General features: G+C 52.1%; 1 protein-coding gene across 1 annotated transcript in view; it reads right to left on the bottom strand.

Moving 5' to 3' along the window:
- Pygb (glycogen phosphorylase B) overlaps nt 1-21,655 on the bottom strand; it is a 47,869-nt gene that overhangs the window by 1,620 nt on the left and 24,594 nt on the right. Inside the window, exons 5-19 of the mRNA XM_052183862.1 lie at nt 20,397-20,528; nt 18,438-18,549; nt 17,928-18,010; nt 17,035-17,178; nt 16,434-16,526; nt 15,269-15,415; nt 14,263-14,426; nt 13,213-13,327; nt 12,167-12,268; nt 11,270-11,417; nt 8,862-8,920; nt 6,416-6,557; nt 2,830-3,037; nt 1,482-1,616; nt 379-445 (exon numbers count right to left, since the gene is read on the bottom strand). Of these exons, the coding sequence (XP_052039822.1) occupies nt 379-445; nt 1,482-1,616; nt 2,830-3,037; nt 6,416-6,557; nt 8,862-8,920; nt 11,270-11,417; nt 12,167-12,268; nt 13,213-13,327; nt 14,263-14,426; nt 15,269-15,415; nt 16,434-16,526; nt 17,035-17,178; nt 17,928-18,010; nt 18,438-18,549; nt 20,397-20,528 (1,851 nt within the window). The remainder of the gene's footprint in view (nt 1-378; nt 446-1,481; nt 1,617-2,829; nt 3,038-6,415; nt 6,558-8,861; nt 8,921-11,269; nt 11,418-12,166; nt 12,269-13,212; nt 13,328-14,262; nt 14,427-15,268; nt 15,416-16,433; nt 16,527-17,034; nt 17,179-17,927; nt 18,011-18,437; nt 18,550-20,396; nt 20,529-21,655) is intronic.

The raw sequence follows: 21,655 nt of genomic DNA, 5'->3' as shown, positions 1-21,655 counted from the left end.
CAGGAAGCCACGAGCACAAACTGGTAAGCAAGTACCACAGGCAGACAGGATGCCCTAAAATGTCCAAGCACTCTCTTGTAAGACTTCAGCTTCATTACAGCTTCCTCTAGAACGTCAAAACTGTCCCTAGAGCGTCGGCCCCAGACTTCGATGGAAGGAGCCTTCTAGGAAGGTCTTGACTTGTGGGCCAGACCCATGGATGATCTTTCAGGTTCCTTATTCTATTTTCGACAGGTTTTCCTCATGACACCTAATGCCAGGAACTGACCTAGAAACAAGCTGGGCATACTGATAACAGAGCAGCCCACCCCTCTGGTCTCAACCCTAAAACAGATCCATGCAGACCTAGCCAACCACACGAAGGCCCACACGCCTTACCTGGTATAGATGGTCCACCTGGGCCTGGCACTGGATGTAGGCTTCATAGTCTGCAAATACCTTGAATCTGAAACAGCAATAGGAGCTTGGATCAGGGCAGGATGTGCCGGGGGTGGGTGAGGAGCCCAGCCTAGAATGTCCAACCTCTGGTATTTCCCAGAGGACACCAGACCAGGCTAATGCCCCTCATATCCTCCCAGCTCTGTTGGGGGCCAAGGTGGAAACTATTCTGCCTGGGGGTACCAGGCTGTACTAGGTCCACAGGCTTCTCTGGGGGTCCTTATGTTCTGGAGATGCTTTTTAGAAAGTCTTTTTTATTATTATTATTATTATTTCTTTTAAGGAAATTATCATTTCCAAAACAAGTGTTAGAAGTGCACATTCCCAGAGGCGACTGCAAACCCAAACAGCAAGCCCACAGTGAGTTTTATTTTACTATCTAGGCAGAGGCATGACTCACTATTTAAAAGTCCCTCTTCATAGGCTCCCGTAGGTCCCACTCCATGCTGCACATCTACCTAGTCTGACTGAAGCCAGTGGGCAGCACAGTCTTCAAAGACCCTTAAAGTGAGGTTAACACTAGATTCAACTTTTGCCAGCGGGGTAGCACTACCCTGAGGCACCAGTGTCTTTGTAGACCTGCCATGTAACTAGGTTGGTTATAACCATACCATGTTTAATGATATACCTCAAATTCTAACTACATTGTAACTTTGCAATGAGGCAAACTGATTCCATTTTAACTAGGGAATGTCTCTGAGACTAACACTTGTCATGGATACATACCCTCCCTGCCATCACAGAGGGCACACTCCTGAGCACCCTCTGCTGGTGTGCAACAGCCCAGGGGACAGAGCTCCCCCTTGTTCACATCTATGAGGTTTGGGGACTGCGTGGTGCTGCCAGCCACTTCCCATGGTTCAGGGTCCCTGAGGAATCACTAGAAGCTACTGCACAAGTGTCCCTGGTTTGGCTGTGAGTCATAAACACAGATCTCTCCCTCATAACACGGAGTTTTCAGCCCACCAGGTGAGTTCAGCTGTGTCAGTAGTGGGGACTGGGGACCAACTTGGAAAGCCACAGTAACAGAGGCTGCGTCCTACCTGTCGTGGTACATCAGCATGCTCACCACATCCTTGAAGCAGTCTGGATCTTTGGGAGAAAAGAAGCCGCTGCTGATCTGATCCACAGCCTGCCTCAGCTCAGGCAGGCGCTCGTAGAATTCTCTGGCATTGTACCTAGGGGAGATGAGCTCACTTAGCACCGGAAACCCCAGACAAGCAGCCTCAAAGACAGGCAACTCCTGGTGGCCCGGGGCATCAGCTATTGACCACATGTGGCTTCTAGGCCCTTGAGATGCAGCTGGTTAGATAAAAACCAATCCCTGCTTCCTTTACTATTCAGAAAACATAACTAAGGATCTGTATTCACAAAAGGCTCCCTTCATCTTTCTGCTAGAGAAGTCAGTCCACCACCATAAAATCCTGGCCAGAGCTCTCAAAACTAAAACCAAAACCAAAGGAGTACACTCTAAGTAAGAGACACGATGCCTGAGAGGGTCCTAGCGGGACCCTGGGATGAAGGAATAAAACCAGACAGGTTGGCATAAGGCTAGCTGAAACTTACCAAGAAATCTGAGAGGAATGAGAGCATTCAGGTCCTAAGACGTGAAGCTGAGAGAGGAAGTGCGACACCCTACCAGATACATGAGGTTTTGGGGTGACAAGGACAGTTTGATGGCACCGTTGCCTAAGGTCTCATGAACCTCTCCCCCGAAACCAGTAGTTCTGGAAAGCAAGTAGACTGCACTGTCTGTAAATTCACAGGCCAGGATTCCTCATCAGTGTCAAGGTCAGGAAAAGCAGCTGTTTTCAGATCAGAAATGGGGACCCAACAAAGACAGAGAAGGGAAATACAACATGGACTTTAACAATGTGTAACTGGGAGACTGCATACCCCCAGTAAGACGTAAACAGTGGGAAGCTGGATGAGTGGGAGACCGAAGCCCTGTACTGTTTGAGATTTTCTGAATTCCATTCCAAAATGGAAAGGTCTATGGACTGTGTCTTGTCTGGCCATGAGTGGTAAAGTCCCTGTAGGAGGAGACCGGTAACGAGGGCCTCAGGTGACAGGAGGAGTGCCTGTCGGCGACATGCAGGAGCAGCCAGTCTCCGTGGGTCTGTCTTGATTCATGTTTTGTACTTATGAATGGACTCAATGAGCACTATGCCTGACCCATGCCCCGCTGTACCTCCCCCCTACCAGCCACCCTCTGCACCTCCCCCTACCAGCCATGCCCCGCTGCACCTCCCCCCTACCAGCCACCCTCTGCACCTCCCCCTACCAGCCATGCCCCGCTGCACCCCCCCCTTACCAGCCACCCTCTGCACCTCCCCCTACCCGCCACCCTCTGCACCTCCCCCTACAGCTGGCACATATCCCAACACATACCCTTTCTGGTCCAGAGCCTCAACGTCTTCCACCCGCATACCAAAGATGAAGAGGTTCTCCTCCCCAGCCTCCTCAGCCATCTCCACGTTGGCACCATCCATGGTGCCAATGGTGAGAGCTCCGTTGAGCATGAACTTCATGTTGCCTGTGCCCGAGGCTTCAGTGCCCGCAGTGGAGATCTGCTGTGACAGGTCGGCGGCTGGAATCACTGCAGGGAGGTAGGGACAGAGAAACACAGGGCGGCAGCTCAGCCTAAGGACTGCTTCACCCCCCTGCTACATTCCCTTCTCCCTGGAGACAGCCTGTCTCCAAGGACGGTGACCCTAGGACAGCCTGTCTCCAAGGACTGTGATCATAGGACAGCCTGTCTCCAAGGACGGTGATCCTAGGACAGCCTGTCTCCAAGGACGGTGATCCTAGGACAGCCTGTCTCCAAGGACGGTGACCCTAGGACAGCCTGTCTCCAAGGACTGTGACCCTAGGACAGCCTGTCTCCAAGAACTGTGATCCTAGGACAGCCTGTCTCCAAGGACGGTGATCCTAGGACAGCCTGTCTCCAAGGACGGTGATCCTAGGACAGCCTGTCTCCAAGGACTGTGATCCTAGGACAGCCTGTCTCCAAGGACGGTGACCCTAGGACAGCCTGTCTCCAAGGACTGTGACCCTAGGACAGCCTGTCTCCAAAAACTGTGATCCTAGGACAGCCTGTCTCCAAGGACGGTGACCCTAGGACAGCCTGTCTCCAAGGACTGTGACCCTAGGACAGCCTGTCTCCAAGAACTGTGATCCTAGGACAGCCTGTCTCCAAGGACTGTGATCCTAGGACAGCCTGTCTCCAAGGACGGTGATCCTAGGACAGCCTGTCTCCAAGGACTGTGATCCTAGGACAGCCTGTCTCCAAGGACTGTGATCCTAGGACAGCCTGTCTCCAAGGACTGTGATCCTAGGACAGCCTGTCTCCAAGGACTGTGATCCTAGGACAGCCTGTCTCCAAGGACTGTGACCCTAGGACAGCCTGTCTCCAAGGACTGTGACCCTAGGACAGCCTGTCTCCAAGGACTGTGATCCTAGGACAGCCTGTCTCCAAGGACTGTGATCCTAGGACAGCCTGTCTCCAAGGACTGTGATCCTAGGACAGCCTGTCTCCAAGGACGGTGATCCTAGGACAGCCTGTCTCCAAGGACTGTGATCCTAGGACAGCCTGTCTCCAAGGACTGTGATCCTAGGACAGCCTGTCTCCAAGGACTGTGATCCTAGGACAGCCTGTCTCCAAGGACTGTGATCCTAGGACAGCCTGTCTCCAAGGACGGTGATCCTAGGACAGCCTGTCTCCAAGGACGGTGATCCTAGGACACAGCCTGTCTCCAAGAACTGTGACCCTAGGACAGCCTGTCTCCAAGGACTGTGATCCTAGGACAGCCTGTCTCCAAGGACTGTGACCCTAGGACAGCCTGTCTCCAAGAACTGTGATCCTAGGACAGCCTGTCTCCAAGGACTGTGACCCTAGGACAGCCTGTCTCCAAGGACTGTGATCCTAGGACAGCCTGTCTCCAAGGACTGTGATCCTAGGACAGCCTGTCTCCAAGGACGGTGATCCTAGGACAGCCTGTCTCCAAGGACGGTGATCCTAGGACAGCCTGTCTCCAAGGACGGTGATCCTAGGACAGCCTGTCTCCAAGGACGGTGATCCTAGGACAGCCTGTCTCCAAGGACTGTGATCCTAGGACAGCCTGTCTCCAAGGACTGTGATCCTAAGACAGCCTGTCTCCAAGGACGGTGATCCTAGGACAGCCTGTCTCCAAGGACTGTGATCCTAGGACAGTCTGTCTCCAAGGACGGTGATCCTAGGACACAGCCTGTCTCCAAGGACGGTGATCCTAGGACAGGAAGCAGTTCTGAAGCCACTGAGCTTACTGCCAAACAAGCTACTGACCACAGAGTAGACACCTGCATTTTCAAGACTCCTCTGGACCAGCTTAGCTAAGGCAGGGGGATTAGATGAGGCACTCGAGGAGAATCCCCAGAGTAGCACAGGACTTTTGTTGTGGAACTTTCTTTTAATTTTTAAAAATTGTATGTGGGTGCTTTTCCTCCGTGACTGTCTATGTAGCCCCTGTGTGTCTGGTGCCCAAAGAAGCCTGAAGAGAGGTCGTGAGCCACCATGTGGATGCTAGGGACCCAACTTGGATCCTCTGGAAGAGCAGCCAGGGGTCTTAACCACTGAGCCATCTTAACCCTGTTCTGGGAACCAAGGCAGTCAAGTACAGTGAGAGGACCGGGTCCTGGTTTTCTGTCATTGCAGAGAAGTTCCTCTTGACACTGGTATCTTGTTCAGTTATAACACACTCCTGATTAGCCTAAGAAAGACTTAGATTCTACAGAGCTAGATGACATAGAAGGCTGAGTCCACGTTTTAGATTCACGGGATGAGACTTAAATTAATGTGCACAGGGGCACATGCAGGCAGCCAAGTACCACACAACCTCTTCCACACTGAGGCTCCATGTACTTATGAGGCAGGGGGCCGAAAGTGGCACAGCCAGTACCAGAACCTCAAAGGCGGGAAAGGCCAAAGGTCAGGATACAGAGGCCTAAAAAGGCATCTACAGCCCCCAAGCCCACAGTCCAGCCAATGACAGTTGTATGTTTCCTAGCAAAACCAAGGAGCCAGAGAGGAAGTGGGGCAGACCCTGTCTGGAGCCAGAGGGTCTCAGAAATAAAGGTGAGCGGGGCTCTAGGTAGCAGAAAGGCAGAAGATGCTTTGGGGATAAGTTCCACTAGGGTTCCCAGTCAATACCTGGATGAAGCCCAGTTCCTTCAGCTCACCAAGGGACCTCAAGCATCAAATGCACCAACAGAGGGAGGAGTAACATGTACCTGATGGCAACAGCTGGGCCAAGGGCCAGAGCCCGGAGCAGTGTGAGCTCACAGGGAAACAAGCAGACCAGGTTCCAGAGCTTACTACAGTCTGCAAAGGAGTGCTATGTAGCTGGGCATGTGGGCATCTGGCCTCAGTGGCAGAAAGGGAAAGGGGATGACCAGGCTCAGACTCTTTGTCATCCATCTGGTTAAGAGATAAGTTTCTTACCAAGAAAGACCTATGTAGGTCAAAGAACACCCTCATATCCTAGGAGAGGTCCCCGGCAGCAGCCTATGTAGAACAGCCCCAGACCAAACTCTCCGAACAAGCTTTGAGATGTCCCCAGGAAAGGATGACAGCAGTGCTGGCACGTGGCAGACGAGCAGTGAAGGGGCGGGAGAGAGGGAGGAGAGACAGGGCGAGGACAAGGGTCAAGGGACGTCAGGGGAGTCGCACACTGCACCAATGAGAGCCCCAAGGGTGGCAGGCAGAGCTGAAGTGGAGGAGGAACAGTGAAATCCAGGTGGGCTCAAGGAGGCCCAGACGGCAAGAATGACAGTGGCTCTGCCTATACCGTGCAAAGGCTCTCAGACACTCTCGCGACAGTGTTCCCAGCAGGGCCTTGGTGTTCTAAGGCAGGTGACTTACGTGAAGAACAGGCCTGATCAGCACTGCCAACCCCCTACCCAGCCCCAAGCAGAACCTAGTCAAGGAGTCTGGGGCTACCTTTCTCAGCTAAAGACACACGGTAGTTCTCCAGGAAGATCACTCTCAGCCTGTCGCCCACAACCGGGTCATGATTGACGACATCTCCAATGGACGTCACCAGCTTGATGATCATCTTCGCCATGTGGTAACCAGGAGCAGCCTGGAGACAGGAAGGTGAGAGTCAGGGGAGCGTAACATTGACACCGCGTTCAGGCTCCAAGAAGGGTCCATGGAGCATTCAGTGACACTGCTGGCCCCTGGGCCCGTGAGCCCAGGACCCGTGAGCCATGGAGACCTGTGCTAGGCTGGCAGACCGTGGAGGTCACACAGGCCGTGACCCCACTAGTGTTGGGGAAATGGAAGGGCCTGGCTTTACTTAACTGTCTTAACTTTCATCAACTCCACATGTCACCCCACTTGTGGGATTTACCAGCCTTGAATTTGATTTTTTGATTCTAGCCAGTGTTTTAGAAACAACAAGATGTAGCTAATTTGTAGTAGGGCACGCACGCCTTTAATCTCAGCACCCAGGAGGCAAAGGCAGGTAGGTCTCTGTGAATCTGAGGACAGCTAAGGCTACACAGTGAGACCCTGTTTTGAAAAACAAAACAAAAAAAGAAACTACAAGATAAATGAAATGAAGACTTCTAGAGCTATTAATTTACAGAAACTACAGAAAATGAAGAGATATACTAAAACCCTCCTCCTAGCTGCTAGAGGACAGTCTGTTCCTTGGCTTCCTTTGGATGAAGATATAAAACTCTCAGCTCCTCCTGCACCATGCCCACCTGGGCACTGCCATGTTCCCCTCACCTTGATGATAATGTACTGAACCTGTCAGCCAGCCCCAGTTAAACATTGTCCTTTATACGAGCTGGCTTAGCAGGGCGGTGGTGGCGCACGCCTTTAATCCCAGCACATGGGAGGCAGAGGCAGGCGGATTTCTGAGTTCGAGGCCAGCCTGGTCTACAGAGTGAGTTCCAGGACAGCCAGGGCTACACAGAGAAACCCTGTCTCAAAAAAAAAAAAAAAAAAAAAAAAAGTTGGCTTGGTCATGGTGTCTGTTCACAGCGGTAAAACCCTAACTAAGACAGCTATGTTCAGAAAAGACTAGCCTCAAGAAAAATCCAACTTCTTTAGCAAATATACTGAAAATTAAAAAAGACATGAGGAAAATCCATAGATTTAAGAAGAATTAAGACATCGATCTCAATTTGAGGACTTCCTTCGAAGTATTGATTCAAACTATTAGAAATACTTTAGGGTGAAGCGTGTGGCTCAGTGGTAGAATGCTTGTGACAAGCCTTGGGTTTTATCCCAAGCACTGCAAGGGTAAATGTCACTTTAGCTGGACACGGTGGCACTTGCTTATGGTCCCAGCCACTCCAGGGCTGAAGCAGGAAGATGACTTTGGAGCCAGTTTGAGTAACACAATGAGAACCCCCAACTCAAAAGAATAACATTTAAACTTTACTAAGACAAAGCGGGCAGTGGCCCCACAGTATGAGTGGGGAGCGGTATTTATTGGTGTGGAAGAATCCTTTTCCTGTGTGATGGGTGTGATATCCCACAGTGACGCTGAAGAAAACATCTTGTAGTTTTACAGAAACCCCTCTTGAGAAGACGCACCATGAAGTAGAATCTGCTGCATTATCTAGACCCCACTCTGAAATGGGTGAGCAAGACACTCTGCGCTCCTTCCTACTTTTCTGTGAGGTTTTTGTTGTTGTTGTTGCTGTTGTTGTAATACTTTAAAACTTTCCTAAAAGTCCATATTGCTTTGGATTGTATATACGAGAATTCTAACAAAATAGTATGATATCCAAATTTGCTCCCAAAATATTAGATGATGGATGGGGTAGAGACCACTCAAGGACAGGTAAGCGGGGACAGGCAAGCGGGGACAGGCAAGCGGGGACAGGCAAGCGGATGCTGAGCCTGAGCCTGACCCTCCAGGCCGCATCGCCTAAGGCGGGGACGCCTTTGCAGTCAGTGGCAGCGCCTATGCCTGCCTCACTCCGGCCATGGAAGGCCTGGGTCAGCTGGCATGCTATCTGTGGGTAAGCATGGGAGGCTGCGCCAGGGCAGTCTCTCAAACATAAACCACACCCCAACAGCTCAGACCCTCTGACGAGACCCAGCCACTCCTGAGTACAGAGACGTGACATGCATGTCTGCCACTCCTGGGATGTATCACAGCGAATAAAATCAACTCAAACCGTGTGACACTAGTGTGGTCTCACGTGTGGCAGACGAAACAGTCATAGCCTTGTCTCCATGTCTCCAGTCACAACTGTGTTGTGACATCCTGGAGGCAGAGGAAGGATGTGGCAAGGGTGGGGTCCGGGTGGGAGGTGCACTCCACAGAGCCACTGGGATCCAACCCATGTGCACACTGACACGTGCTTTCCAAGCAGGCGCTTCCTAGGCCCAACACCAAGGAAGGAGGAGGAAGTTACCTCACCTTGCCCCCGATCATAACAGTCCTGGGCACAAAGGCCTTGGCTGGATCCTTCTTTATTCCTGGAGGGCAAACAAAAGAGGAATCTTTACCAGATGATCCCTGCCCAGCTCCCCAGGGTGACCCAGGGTTAGGCACACCCATCATGCTGTGCATTTTGGCCTAGGAGACACATAGCCGTGGTTGCGATTCATCTGTAGAAGCCTGTCACCCAGAGGAAGAGGGTCTCCCTAGCTTTGCACGTGCACACTGTGCTGGTGGAGGAGGCTATCCAAGACCACTGATGACAAATCATGCAGTGTCCTGAACTTGGGAAAAGCCACCCATATGGGTCCAAAAAGTGTCAGCCCAGGAGCTGTTTGCCTGTGCTCATGAGGAGTCAAAGCCCTGTATGTGACAAGCAGTGTGAACTCAAAACATTTTTCCTTTTCTATTATTGTTGTTATATTATCATCATCATCATCACCATCATCACCATCACCACCATCACCACCATCACCATCACCATCACCATCACCATCATCATCATCATCAATATTGTGTGTGAGTGCGAGTGAGCAGGTGCCGCCATCCACATATGTGGTCCTCCTCTTCAGCCTGGGATAGAATCAGGCTGTCAGGCTTCAGCAGAAATGCTTTCCTTGCTGGGCTACCTCACAGTCCTTAAAAGACATTTTAGGTACACTGTTTTCAGGACACTGAAAAGTTAGGTGACCTCAGTATTGTGGTCTGGCCCCATCAGCCCTCGAAAGGCCACAGTCTCACCCGCTGCCCGTGTCTGGCATGTGAATGCTGTTATTTGGAAAGGCCCCGCAAAGCCCCTGTACTCAAGGCCTAGTCACCAGCATCCAGGGCAATGAGAAAGTGTAGAGCCTGGTGGCCTCAGGGTAGGAAGTGAGATCACTAGAGGTATGCATGCCCTTGAAGGGGACACTGAGAGAGGCCTTCTCCTGTCTCCCTGTCTCCTAGCTGTCATGAACTGAACAGGCCTCTCCTGTCCATGTGTTCCCACTGTGAGACACTACACTATGACTGGGCAAGTGAGGAAACCTGAGATCTCTGAAACGTGAGCCCAAATAGCCTTTCCTCCTCAAAAGTCGATGCTCAAGTATTCTGTCACTCCTCTGGTCAGTTCCCAGGCTGAGAAGCTCGCACCTGGAGTTTCCTGCAGAGATCGGGTCAGAGGACTGAGTCATGTGGCCAGCTCAGACCCATCCTTTTCATATATTGCAATTAGGGGTGACATCTCTAACAGTCATCCCCAGAGAGCCATCCAGCAGCCAGAGCTGAGGAAAGGGGTCACCCTCAGGTTGGGGGGGGTCACCCTCAGGTTGGGGGGAACACGGCTGCTCGACTTCTACTTCCCACTTCCGGAAATCAGGCAGAGAGAGAAAGCCTGAAGAAAAGGGAAGCGTGGAAGGAGGCAGGCAGGTGGCCAGTAGGCCAGTCATTTGGAAGGCTAAGGAAGGATCCCACCACCTTTTTTTTAAGCCCAGGAGTTAAGACTCTTTATCTTAGTAAGTAAGTAAATAAATAAACAAATAAACAAATAAATAACACTAACCAAACAACGACAACAAAAACAGCACAAATAACACCAGGCGAACTGCAGTAACTCAGTAATTCCTAGGAAGGACATCAGGTGGTGGAGGACTCCAGGGTCTGAGGAATCTAATAGGCCCTGCTCAGGATGGGCAGACCTCAGCAGACTACCCACAAGGCTACTGGCCTCGTGCTGAGGAAATGTGTCTCTGACCCGGGAGGAGAGCGGACTGGCAGATGAGTCTCCTTCAGCAGCCTCCAGGGCATCCAGCTCCTTCCGAGCCCTGGGACGAGCGGCTCACAGGGTCAAGCACCACGGCACCACAGAGACTCCACACCATCAAGAGAACCAGAGAGCAGGGGTGGAGAGGTGGCCCAGTGGGTAAGAGCATTTGCTACTCTTACAGAAGACCTGGGTTTGGTTCACAGCACCCACATGGTGGGTGTAATAAATACAATCTCTCCAAACAAGAAAAAAAATCATTATAGCAATAATAAACTTTAAAACAAAAACCAAAACAACTAAAAAGAGCAAAATACCTTGTCAGGGAATGAGCAGAGCCCCACCCTACACTGAAGCTCAACAGACTTTTCTTGGCCTCGGCAAATAACCCAAAGGCCCTGTGTTCCAGGGATTGTAGGGTCTTCAATAATGAGAACTCAAGAAAATCCAGCTGTGGTTCAAAAGAACTTATCATATTTCTTACACACACACACACACACACACACACACACACACAGAGACACACACACACACACACACACACACACACACACACACACGAAAGGCAGGGGATGAGGATTAAGTCCCGGGCCAGCGGCGGCTCTCGAGGGCAGGCGACGTCGCGCGATGGCGCCCTGGAACTCACGGTTGTACAGGGTGATAATGTGGAGGCAGTTGAGCAGCTGCCGCTTGTACTCATGGATCCTCTTCACGTGCACGTCAAACATGGAAGCAGGGTTGATCTTCACCTTGTATTCCTTCTCTAGCTGGGCAGAGAACTTCAGCTTGTTTTCCTGAGAAACAGAAGATGGTGGCGATGCCGACACAGGAGCCCTGCAAGCTCTCCCAGGCTGCCCACATTCCCACTTTCCACCTGACCTGAGACTCTTGTCTCCCAGGCTCAGCATGGACAACACTGGGGGCTTCGAGAGCAGAGCTGGGGACACTGATAGCATCAGGAGAGTGGGGAGTAGGGAAAAGCAGATGACAAGGAAAATGGCCTTTCTGGCCATTCGACCAAATGAAAAACCAGGACCTAGTGCAGACCTGAGCTACGCAGGACAAGGAGAACAAAACCAAAGGGAGCCACGAGTGTGACTGGCAGGCACAAAAACGTCAGCAGGGTCAGCGGGAGTGAGACAGAGTGGCTGTGGGAAACTGCACCACCCTGGGTAGCCAAGACATGGCTCCCTGCTGACCCAAATGCTGAGGCCAACATCCTTGCCACATGCCCCTGTGGAGGGACATCCTTAGGTTCTGTTGTATTGGAGGTGCCAGTGACCTGGCCAGGGTCTAACAGAGGCCACAACCCCTCAACTCTCCCGGATGAAAAAAGAATGCCCCGGCCCACTAGCGGCTTCGCCTCTGCTGATGGGGGAGCACACTGAGCTGACGGCCCACTCGGCTGGGCTGCACTTACCGACCTGTTACAGGACCCCAAAGAGAAACGGGTCCTTGTCTAGAAAGCTGAGAGAGGTCCTGACCCGTCTTCCAGGTGCTCAGACCTTGCAGGGGGAGCAAACTGTGGGACAGGAAGGCCTACCTGCTTGACCGTGGCTACATCTCTGATGAAGGCCTCATCGTCAACCAGTGGCAGCAGCTTCTTCAGCTGGCTCAGATCAGTCAGGAAACCTTCCCCGATTCTCTGGGTTAAGAGGACAGGCGTCTTCTGTTCACCATGCCTCAGTCGCCACAAAACCTGTCTGTCACCCTTCACCCTACTTTTCATGGGCTCTTCCTGCTCTCCCGGGCCCTCCTACCCACTCCTCTCAGACCCAGAGTCACACACAGCCATTTGGACACAGCAAACTCACAAGCCTTGTCACTATCTCCTGCTTGAGACACCCTGTCACAGGTGATACCTTGGACCTGCAGAATGATTCTTTCTTCCAACCTCCACCACCATGAGCAAAGAGGCTCCTTCTCATTACCATAGCAACAGCCATTTCCAAAGCATCCCATTAAGGGCCTTCCTGCTATCTGCTTCCGCAAGTGGTCGCCCTTGCCTCTTCCCATGAGATGCCTGATGCTGGATGGACACCACTGGCTCCCAGATCCCTTGGGGGCACGGATCCTGCACCAGATCTGTCCCCAGAGAAGCTGATTCAAGCTGCCCTGGCTTCTCCCAGAGCTTCCTCCCCAGCGGAGACCCAGGAAGGTTGCATTCCCCAGCCTCGGAGCACCGTGCCCTTCAGGGGAGGAGGCCTCAAGCATATGGAAGCCAACCCTGCAATCCTGACTGCAGCACAGGGTCTGACCTATGAAAGCATGTGATTAGGGACATGAGACGCTTGAGTTACAGCCTCATCTAGTCCTCGAGCTGGTGGCTGTCACTCGGCTACACCCCAGGCCTTTCTGAAGCCTGCTTTTGAGCTGGCACACAGACCAGAGCTGGGCCATAATCCTGTGCTGAGAGGTGTCTACTGCTCATGTCCCAGGGCCACTGTTGGACATGAAAGGAATCTTCCCACGCATTCGACAGCCACTCAGCGAAAAGCCTGGTGAGCCTCCTGGGATTTAGTTGTGCCCACGGCTTCTTTCCGGACTCTGGCCTGGTATCTCAGATCACGAAGCACGGCTGGGCCTCACCTCCACAATGACTTCTGCCAGCCCCGGGTTGCATAGCAGCAGCCACCGGCGGGGCGTGATGCCGTTAGTCTTGTTCTGGAACTTCTCCGGCTCCAGCTCATAAAAGTCCTTAAAGCTATGAACACAGAAAGCAAGGACTTGTCGCAAGCGCTGTTTTTAACCACACAATCCAAAAAGTATACGATCTTTACTGAGAGGCCCTGGAGCTCAGCTGCTTGAGTTTCTGAAGCACATGTACTGGCACTGAAAGCTGCAGACGTGGCACAGAGGCAGAATGTGCCCGCCACGTGTGGCTGAGGGCCTGTGTCACTAGAGTGTTCTGTGTGTTAGGACTTGACTGTCTCCAGACAGATCTAGAACGAACGGACAAGATCATGAGAGTGGAGACTGAGTAGGCCTCAGAGCTTACACCCTGGGGCTCACTTTCCACACCCGTATCCTATGAAGGCACCTGCCTCAGAAGTCTGGTGTGGAGAGGAATATACAAGGCGCTGGGCCAAGCCCCAGAACACAGGAGGGCTCGCTCGCTGATGGACGTGGCTAAGAAATGCTCACCCAGGGTGCTGCTCTGACTGGCGATTGTGGTGGGTACTCAGCACGCCACTGAAAAAAAGCAAAAAAAAAAAGCAAAAAAAAAAAAAAAAAAAACACAAAAAACATAAAAAAACCAAAAACAAGCAAAAAAAAGGAACGGGAGTAAGAAAACCCTTAGTGGTATCATACTCCTCACTGCAGGGCCCAGAAGGACAGAAGGGCACTCGGTGAGGCATCCACAGTACCCAACCTGCAGCAGATGCACCTTGACACTTGACCAAAAAGGCAGGAGCACAGGGGGAGTGACTCTGGCAGCCAAGATGTCTGTCCAATGTCACCCATCAAGTCACCTGTGAACAATATACTGGTGTGTGATACGGTGGGGACTTTGGGCACCTTCATCATGCCCACAGTGGTAGTGGTAGAGGGGCTATATGCCAAACCTTGGTTATGGTATGTGTGGTGGACAGATCAGAGTTAGGCTGGGCATCGGAGCGGAGCCCCCCTCCTACTCACACAGACTGCTTCACGATCTCGGAGTGAATCCTGGCCACCCCGTTCACAGCGTGGGACCCGATCACGCACAGGTGTGCCATGTTGATTCTCTTGCAGTCCCCTTCCTCAATCACAGACATCCTCCGCAGGCGGTCCACGTCCCCAGGAAACAGGGCAGCCACGTGCTGAAGCCAAGAACACAGAGCTGAACAGCCCACAGCAACTGAGGTGCTTCCTAGTGCCTGGGGACAGCCCAGCATGCCTATGGGAGGGCCCACTGCCGCCAAGCTGTGACAATCAGCCCTGAACACCAGTGCCCCTGACACCAGGCCACTGACCCCAGTGCCTTCACCCAAATCCTAGCTCAGACGCATTCATGGGGGCCCTGAGTCAAATATTTCACCCATGTAAGGTCCTGGTACCTATCAGACTATTGTGTGTGAAAAAAGTCAGGACACCAGTGGGGTAGTGGAGTGCCATCGGTTTATGAGGAAAGAGCGAGGCCATGTGTGACTGCTGTTTACCTGAGCAGCAGGAGGCTATACTTCATTAGGGGGGTAGCCGTTCTCTCCTCCAAAAGGTTGAAGAAGTCACAAAAAGGCTGGGGTACGGCTCAGTGATAGAATGAAGATACAGCAAACTCAATGACCTGGACTCATCCCCTACACTACAACACGTGCAAAGGCACGGCAGTTACCCAAACCAGAGCTTTCTCTGATCGCGTGCCACACCCTCTCTGTAGGTAAAAGGGCAGGCAGGTTCTGTTTCTGAGCTGCCTGGAGCTGTCAGCACACCTCCAGGAAAGACACTCAGATTCGCAGCCTGCTCAGAGTGGACCTTTCTAACAAGATCTGCATGCATGCTTCCCATGCACAGAGCAGGGGTCTCCCAGGGCAGCCGGGAGCTCTGCCTGGAGACAGTCTTCAGCCCTCGCAGGACATAGCTCTTCTGCTAGGTAAGATGAGGCCAATGCGGTGGGGCTGTCGTGTGCTACTGCCCAGTCCCCCTGCTCACAACCCACGCTCACATCCAAGTGCCTCTGGTTGATGGCGTAGATTATTTCCAGGTGCCGCGGCAGCAGCTTCTCAAACATAGACACTGGCCAGCGCTCCAGGGCCTCGGGCAGCACAGTGTGGTTGGTGTAGGCACAGGTCTTCTTGGTGATCTCCCAGGCCTACGCATTGAGAACAGCAGATATCACACAGACACACTGGAGTCCTCATGCCTGTTCTCTGCTCTCCAGGCATGTGATCAGCTCAGCCTAGTCACCTGCTGTAAAGATACACAAATGGCCCTATTCCCAGGCGCTAATAATGACCTTTTAATTACTCCTTTGTAATCACTCCAGCAGTTAGTGAACTATCAGACAATGGAGCTGTTTTCCCGCTAGTTTCTATTAAACCACCTGACACCCACAGTGCCGCAGGGTATGGCCTCAAGGGGAGTATACACCATCGGGCCAGAGAGGGACTCCGGTTTCCGAAAAGGAACAAAAAAACTGGCTTATGGGTATCTGGTGATCTCCTTAAAGCCAACCAACAAGATGCTGCTATACCAAAGATGAGGACCAAGGAAAATGGAACCTCCAGACCATCTTCAAATACAAATGTTCTAAATACAAACTTCAAATACATACATCTCTATGTAGCCCAGGCTGGGTTTGAACTTTTTATTTCCTGGCTTCAACCTACTGGCAGCTAATAGGTTCCTGAAAGCTCCACACTTCTAGGTTGCTTTGTTTTGTTGATGTTTTGAAACAGAGTATCACTATGTAGCCCTGGCTGGCCAGAAGCTCACTATTAGATGAGGCTAGCCTCCAATTCATAGCAAGCCACCTGCCTCTGCCTCCCCAGTGCTGGGAGTAAAGGCGTGTGCCACCATGCCTAGCCAACCCTCGAGGGAGAGCATGTACAGTATCTCCAGAATCTTTGCCCTTGTCTCTTCTGTCCCACCGTCCTTGCCCTCACTGTGCCTCTATCCAATAGAGCAGCCATCTCCGAGAGCCAGGTACTCTGTAGGGTGGCCGGCCTGGATGCTCTCAAAGTTAATTTCCCAGATCTCCTGAGCTGGGCGAAAGGCCCTGCTTCCTGGGCCTAGCTCAGCCCACCATCACCATGTGGGGCACAGCGTGAGGTCTAACAGTCACCTGACCCTGGTCCAAGGAGGCCACTGTCCTCCTTTTTCACACTTACCTTATCCCAGTCTACCTTCTCCACATCCACCAGGATCCGCATGAGCTCGGGGATGGAGAGCGCGGGATGGGTGTCGTTCAGCTGGATGGCTACCTAGAGTTCACCAGGGGGCGGTTAGTTCTCACGCCTGAGACCTGAAGTGGTCTCAGGGTGTGACCCAGGGTGTGAAGGAGCCCGCCTAGCAGGGCACTCTGGAGAGCTCGGGGGCCTGAGGGGCCAGGAGGATGCTGCTGGCTCTGTGGCCAGCTGTCCCCTGCAGCCAGCTGTCCCCTCATAGCTGCAACCTGTGGGCAGATGTGTCCCAAGAGCAGCTATGCTCTGAGAAGGTGCAGAAGGGGCTTCAGGATGCAGCACCCTCACAGGCCACTTTCCCCTCAGCTCAGATGGGATAGCTTTGTTTAGAATTGCCACCGTGAGCCTGCCACATGCATCAGGAACTTTTCACAGTGACCTCCCTGCCTCCACTTCTGACACACAAGCGCTGCACTGGTTTTAGAAGTGACCCTGAGACTTAGGACCAATGCCAACTTCCTTCTACCCTTCCCAAACACAAGGAAGAAACCCCCATCCCCGTGACAGTGAGCTCACTCCCTTCACAGACCTTGTCTGGGAACGTCTCGAAACAGGTCCTCACTGGGTCCCGGCAGCCAAACCTGGAAGACTTGAACCTTCGGATGATGTCCTGCAGGGTGGCAGCCACCACAAAGTACTCCTGTTTCAGCCGCAGCTCCTTCCCCTCGAAGAACTGCAAGGCAGCAAGCTTCATTGCAGCACCCGCCACCAACACAAGACTCTAAGCCTCTGATGGGGGAGGGGCCCGGCATCTGCTTGTCCCTACCCCCCTGGGGTCTTTCTTAACCTTCCAGAGTACCAGGTCAGGTGCCCGACTCAATGTGGTAGGCTAGAAGAGTGCATGGTCAAAACCAGTCCGCCTGGTACACAGGGTCACCTGGTTATAAGGTGTCTGGTCTATCGGTGACAGTGACAAGTCCAGAGATGAGGAGCAGCAGTTACTCAGAACCAGTTCTCAAGACAGACACCCCACCCCTGAAGTTCTGGAGTGTATCTGGTCTTAAGGGACAGGAACACTTGGTTTGGCTCCCCAATACCCTCTCTACTCTATGCACATAAAACTTTGAGGAAAGAAAAATTACACTTTAAAGAGCTCACCACCAATCAAGATAGGCAAATTCTGAATTTTTTTTTTTTTTTTGGTTTACTTTTTGGGGTTGGGGTCTGAGCCCAGGGCCTTGGACATGCTAAATACAGGCTCCACCCTTCCAGGGCTCCTGCAACCGTAACGAGCCAACAGACACTGGGCCCAGGTGGGAGCAGAGGATTCAGCTGTCACTGCCTAGCATGTGACAGGCATGTGGTAACAATTTTCTAAACATACCCGGGCAGTGCAGCCAGATGGGTGCGACCACCCCATTGACACACAGGGTCTCCAGCTTGCATGTCTACCCTTCAACGAGAGTCACAAGAGTCACTCACATTGTCATTGGGATACAGGACCCTGGAGATGTTCTCAGCCAAGTTCCTGTCCAGGACAGCTTCGATGTAGTCGCCAACGTTGACTAGGGAGAGACAGAGAGAGCCCCATCAGAGCAGCCCCCTCAGGCCCGATGGTCGTGTGATGTGAGGCTGCTACAGCTGCTCAGCAGCTTCCTGGAGAAGCCTGAGGTGGCCTTGGGCCCCCGCCACCCTCATCCTCAGCAGAGGATCCATCTCCCCTCTCAGTACCACATTTCCACTGTATACTACAAACCCTCTCTCTTTTCTCGGGGACATGTGGTCTCAATGACTATGACCCTCGAAAGCTGGAGTCTGGCATCCTGTCCACCCTAACTCTCGTTTGCACAGGGGCTGTAAGGGCCGCACACCTCATGACACAACCCCCTCCCTCCCAGCGCAGAGCACAAGGAGAGGGCAGGAGCCGTGAGGGCCCAGTGTTTGGATAAACCATTTAGACAGACAAGTTCTGGAGCCGTGGCGGGGACTCACAGTCCTTCAGCTTGAAGTCATTGGGCGCCTTGGCAGACCAGAGCCTCATGGTGTTGACGGTGTTGTTCTTGTACCCAGGCACCGGGGTGTCGTAGGGCATGGCGAGCACCACCTGGTCATGAGTAAGAAAGCAGACTCAGGACCGAGTCAGCAAAGATCCCTTAGTCCCCACAGCCCATCTCCCTGTTTCCATGGTCCCACCTGCTGCCTGTCTCCTCTTCACTCTCAAGGTGCTGTCGGCCACCCTGAGCAAAGCCATCTGAGAGGGTTGGCAGCCATGCTCTGACGTCTTCCCCCACACACATATGCCTCCCGGATTCACGTACTTCAGGGCTGGCATCAGTTGAACAATCTTCCCATACTGGCCTTTCAAGGTGCCACAGCACGGGCGCCTCCCCTCTCCCTGACACACCCACGTTCTCCCGCTGGTGCACGTCCAGGCTCTGGCTAGCTCGACACCCACCTTCACTTCCCAACATCTTTGGCAATGCTCCTCTAGTTGGTTGCCTTGGCTACACCCTCTGGGCACCCAAATCAGCCCAGACAGAAACAGCACTCTGCCATGCTCCTTCCCTGCTAAGCCAGCCTAGCAGCTCTGCAAGTCAGCCAGCTCTAACAAGCTTAAGAGGACAGTGCATCCCGCTCTCCAGGATGGACACTGGCATCACTGTTGTCTTTCTACTTGCTGCCAGGGTTGACTCCTGTCTATCCATGCTCATCTTAAGGGGGACAGGTCCAACCACTCAACTCCCCTGTCTACGGACTTCAGAGCTAAGGCTCTCACCACGTACGTAGACACAAGTATCACAAGCACACACATTCAGAACACAGGATTGCTTCTCTGCTTTTTCAAGTTAAAAACCACTCTTTTTTTTTTTTTAAATGTGTGTGGCCTGCATACACTGGCTCTAAACTACTATGACTCCAGGTGTGCTATTCAGAACTATATTTTAAAATATCAAGCAATTTACCCGGCCACCAGGCCTCCATGTTTACTCATCCTCCTACATCACGGATAACTAAGGTTCACTATTCTTACCTTGTGCCTTCCCCTTCTCCGGGGACCAAGGTATGTGCGCCCAGCCCTGGAGTTGATTTGCCCTCTTAAACTACCTCTTCCCAGACCAGCACCACAAACGGGGCCACCTGGGAGGGAAGGAGGGAGGAACACTAATCAAAGCAGCTGGCACACCCACCTGGAGCTCGGCTAGCTCAGACACCGTAGAGCCATGGCTCATGACAACAGACAACAGCAGTAGTCAGTACGCCATGACTAACCTAGGAGCTGTTCTCCTCCTCCTGGGCCTGTCTCCCAGTCAGGACATGATGCACTAGCACCGTGTCATCCCGCAGCACAAGAACATTCTGGCTGTGAGCATCAACCCCAACACACAGCACTGGTGAACTATGAGACTGCTGTGTGAGGCGCATATATTCCATTCCGAGGAGCACCCACCAATGTGTAAGTACTGACGGATGCGAGAGATAAACCCTTCCTTGGGTTTTACCTTAAGTCCCCCGAGGAAACAGTATGCTACCCTCCCAAGATGAAGTCAAGGTGACAACAAGGCTCTTAGGGCTGCTGTGATAGTCTGTATATAGACTTGGCCTAGAGAGTGGCACTATTTGAAGGTGTGGCCTTGTTGGAGTAGGTGTGTCACTGTGGGCATGGGCTTTAAGACCCTACTCCTAGCTGTCTGGAAGTCAGTCTTCCACTAGCAGCCTTCAGATGAAGATGCAGCACTCTCAGCTCTGCCTGCACCATGGCTGCCTGGATGCTGACATGTTCCCGCCTTGATGATACTGGACTGGACCTCTGAACCTGTCAGCCAGCTCTAATTAAATGTTGCCCTTTATAAGAGTTGCCTTGCTCATGGTGTCTGTTCACAGCGGTAAAACCCTGACTGAGACAGCAGGCCTGGGGTTCAGCAGCAGTGTGCCCCTGGGCCAGACCCACACCTGTGTGTCCAGCCAGAGGACCCCGTCAGGCGTGTGCTCCACCCTCCCGTAGAAGTGCACAGGCAGCATGTACTCTGGCCGTGCTTTCTCCCACGGGTTGCCATAGCGCAGCCAGTCATCAGCTTCTTCAACCTGGAGGGAGAGTCAGGAAGGAAATTCTCAGTATGGGCAAGACAATACCAACAAGATAACCCCGCCCTTGACCTGGGCGTGCCAAATGCAGAGATTGTACAGTGCCTGGCACCAAAAACCCAGTCAAAAGTTCCAACCCAGTCAGGTCACATGCACTACTAAAGTCACAAAGTCCTGCACAATTCAGAAAAATGCACCTAAATTAAAGGACACTAAAAATCACCCAAATGAAGGACTGTTAGCCTTGCATTATGGGTAAATCTTAAAGAAGACACACACATACACACACACACACACACACACAGTGGCAAATGGGAAAAATGGAGCCCATGGTGCAGTTAGGCAACAAGCAGATGGAACACTCCTGTTAACTATTGCACTTGGAGACAGAAACAGGAAAATGAAAGATTCAAAGTGAGCCTCAGCTTCTAGTGAGTTAGAGGCCAGCCTGAGCTATATGAGGCCTTGTCTTTAAAAAAAAAAAAAAAGCAAGCCCTAAAGACACAGGGCAAAAAATCTGTGTGTCCCAGGGGACTGAGATATGGCCTAGAGGTATCCCAGGGGAAGGCCGAAAACACATCTCTCCAGATGTTGCTGCTGTCTAGACAAGCCATAATCAAATCAACCATTTGCCCAGACCTAGGTCAGTGAGTATGCAAAACCCACTCCCATCTGGAACCTAAAAATTTGAGTGAAACAGGTGGGTTTCCCTCTGAACTAAAAAGTCCCAACGCGTTACTCTGAAGGGTTTGTTTGCTTTACTTTGTCTTGAGATAGTCTCATATAGCTCAGGCCGACCTCAAACTCAACCTGTAGCTGAGGGTGACCTTGAACTCCTGATCTTACTGTTTCCTCTCAAGTTTTGGGATTACAAGAGTAAGCCACCATGCTTACTTGATGAAGTGCTCGGGACTGAGCTGTGCATGGTAGGCAAGTACTCGACCAATGAGCTGCATCCTCCCTGGCGGGACTATTTTTTTTTTTTTTTTTCTAAATGGTTTGCACAGAAATAAGGAATTTCTACAGAAGTGTATCTGAGATGTTCAGGAAATTGACACAGTTCCAGTTGCTATTCATCTATCTCTTTATTCTGTACATGGTGATCAATCCCGCCTATTGACATTACG

Source organism: Apodemus sylvaticus, chromosome 5 (genome assembly GCF_947179515.1).
Source record: "Apodemus sylvaticus chromosome 5, mApoSyl1.1, whole genome shotgun sequence".
NCBI lineage: Eukaryota > Metazoa > Chordata > Mammalia > Rodentia > Muridae > Apodemus > Apodemus sylvaticus.
The sequence above is the reverse complement of the archived record's forward strand: the minus strand, read 5'-3'. Positions and strand labels throughout refer to the sequence as shown.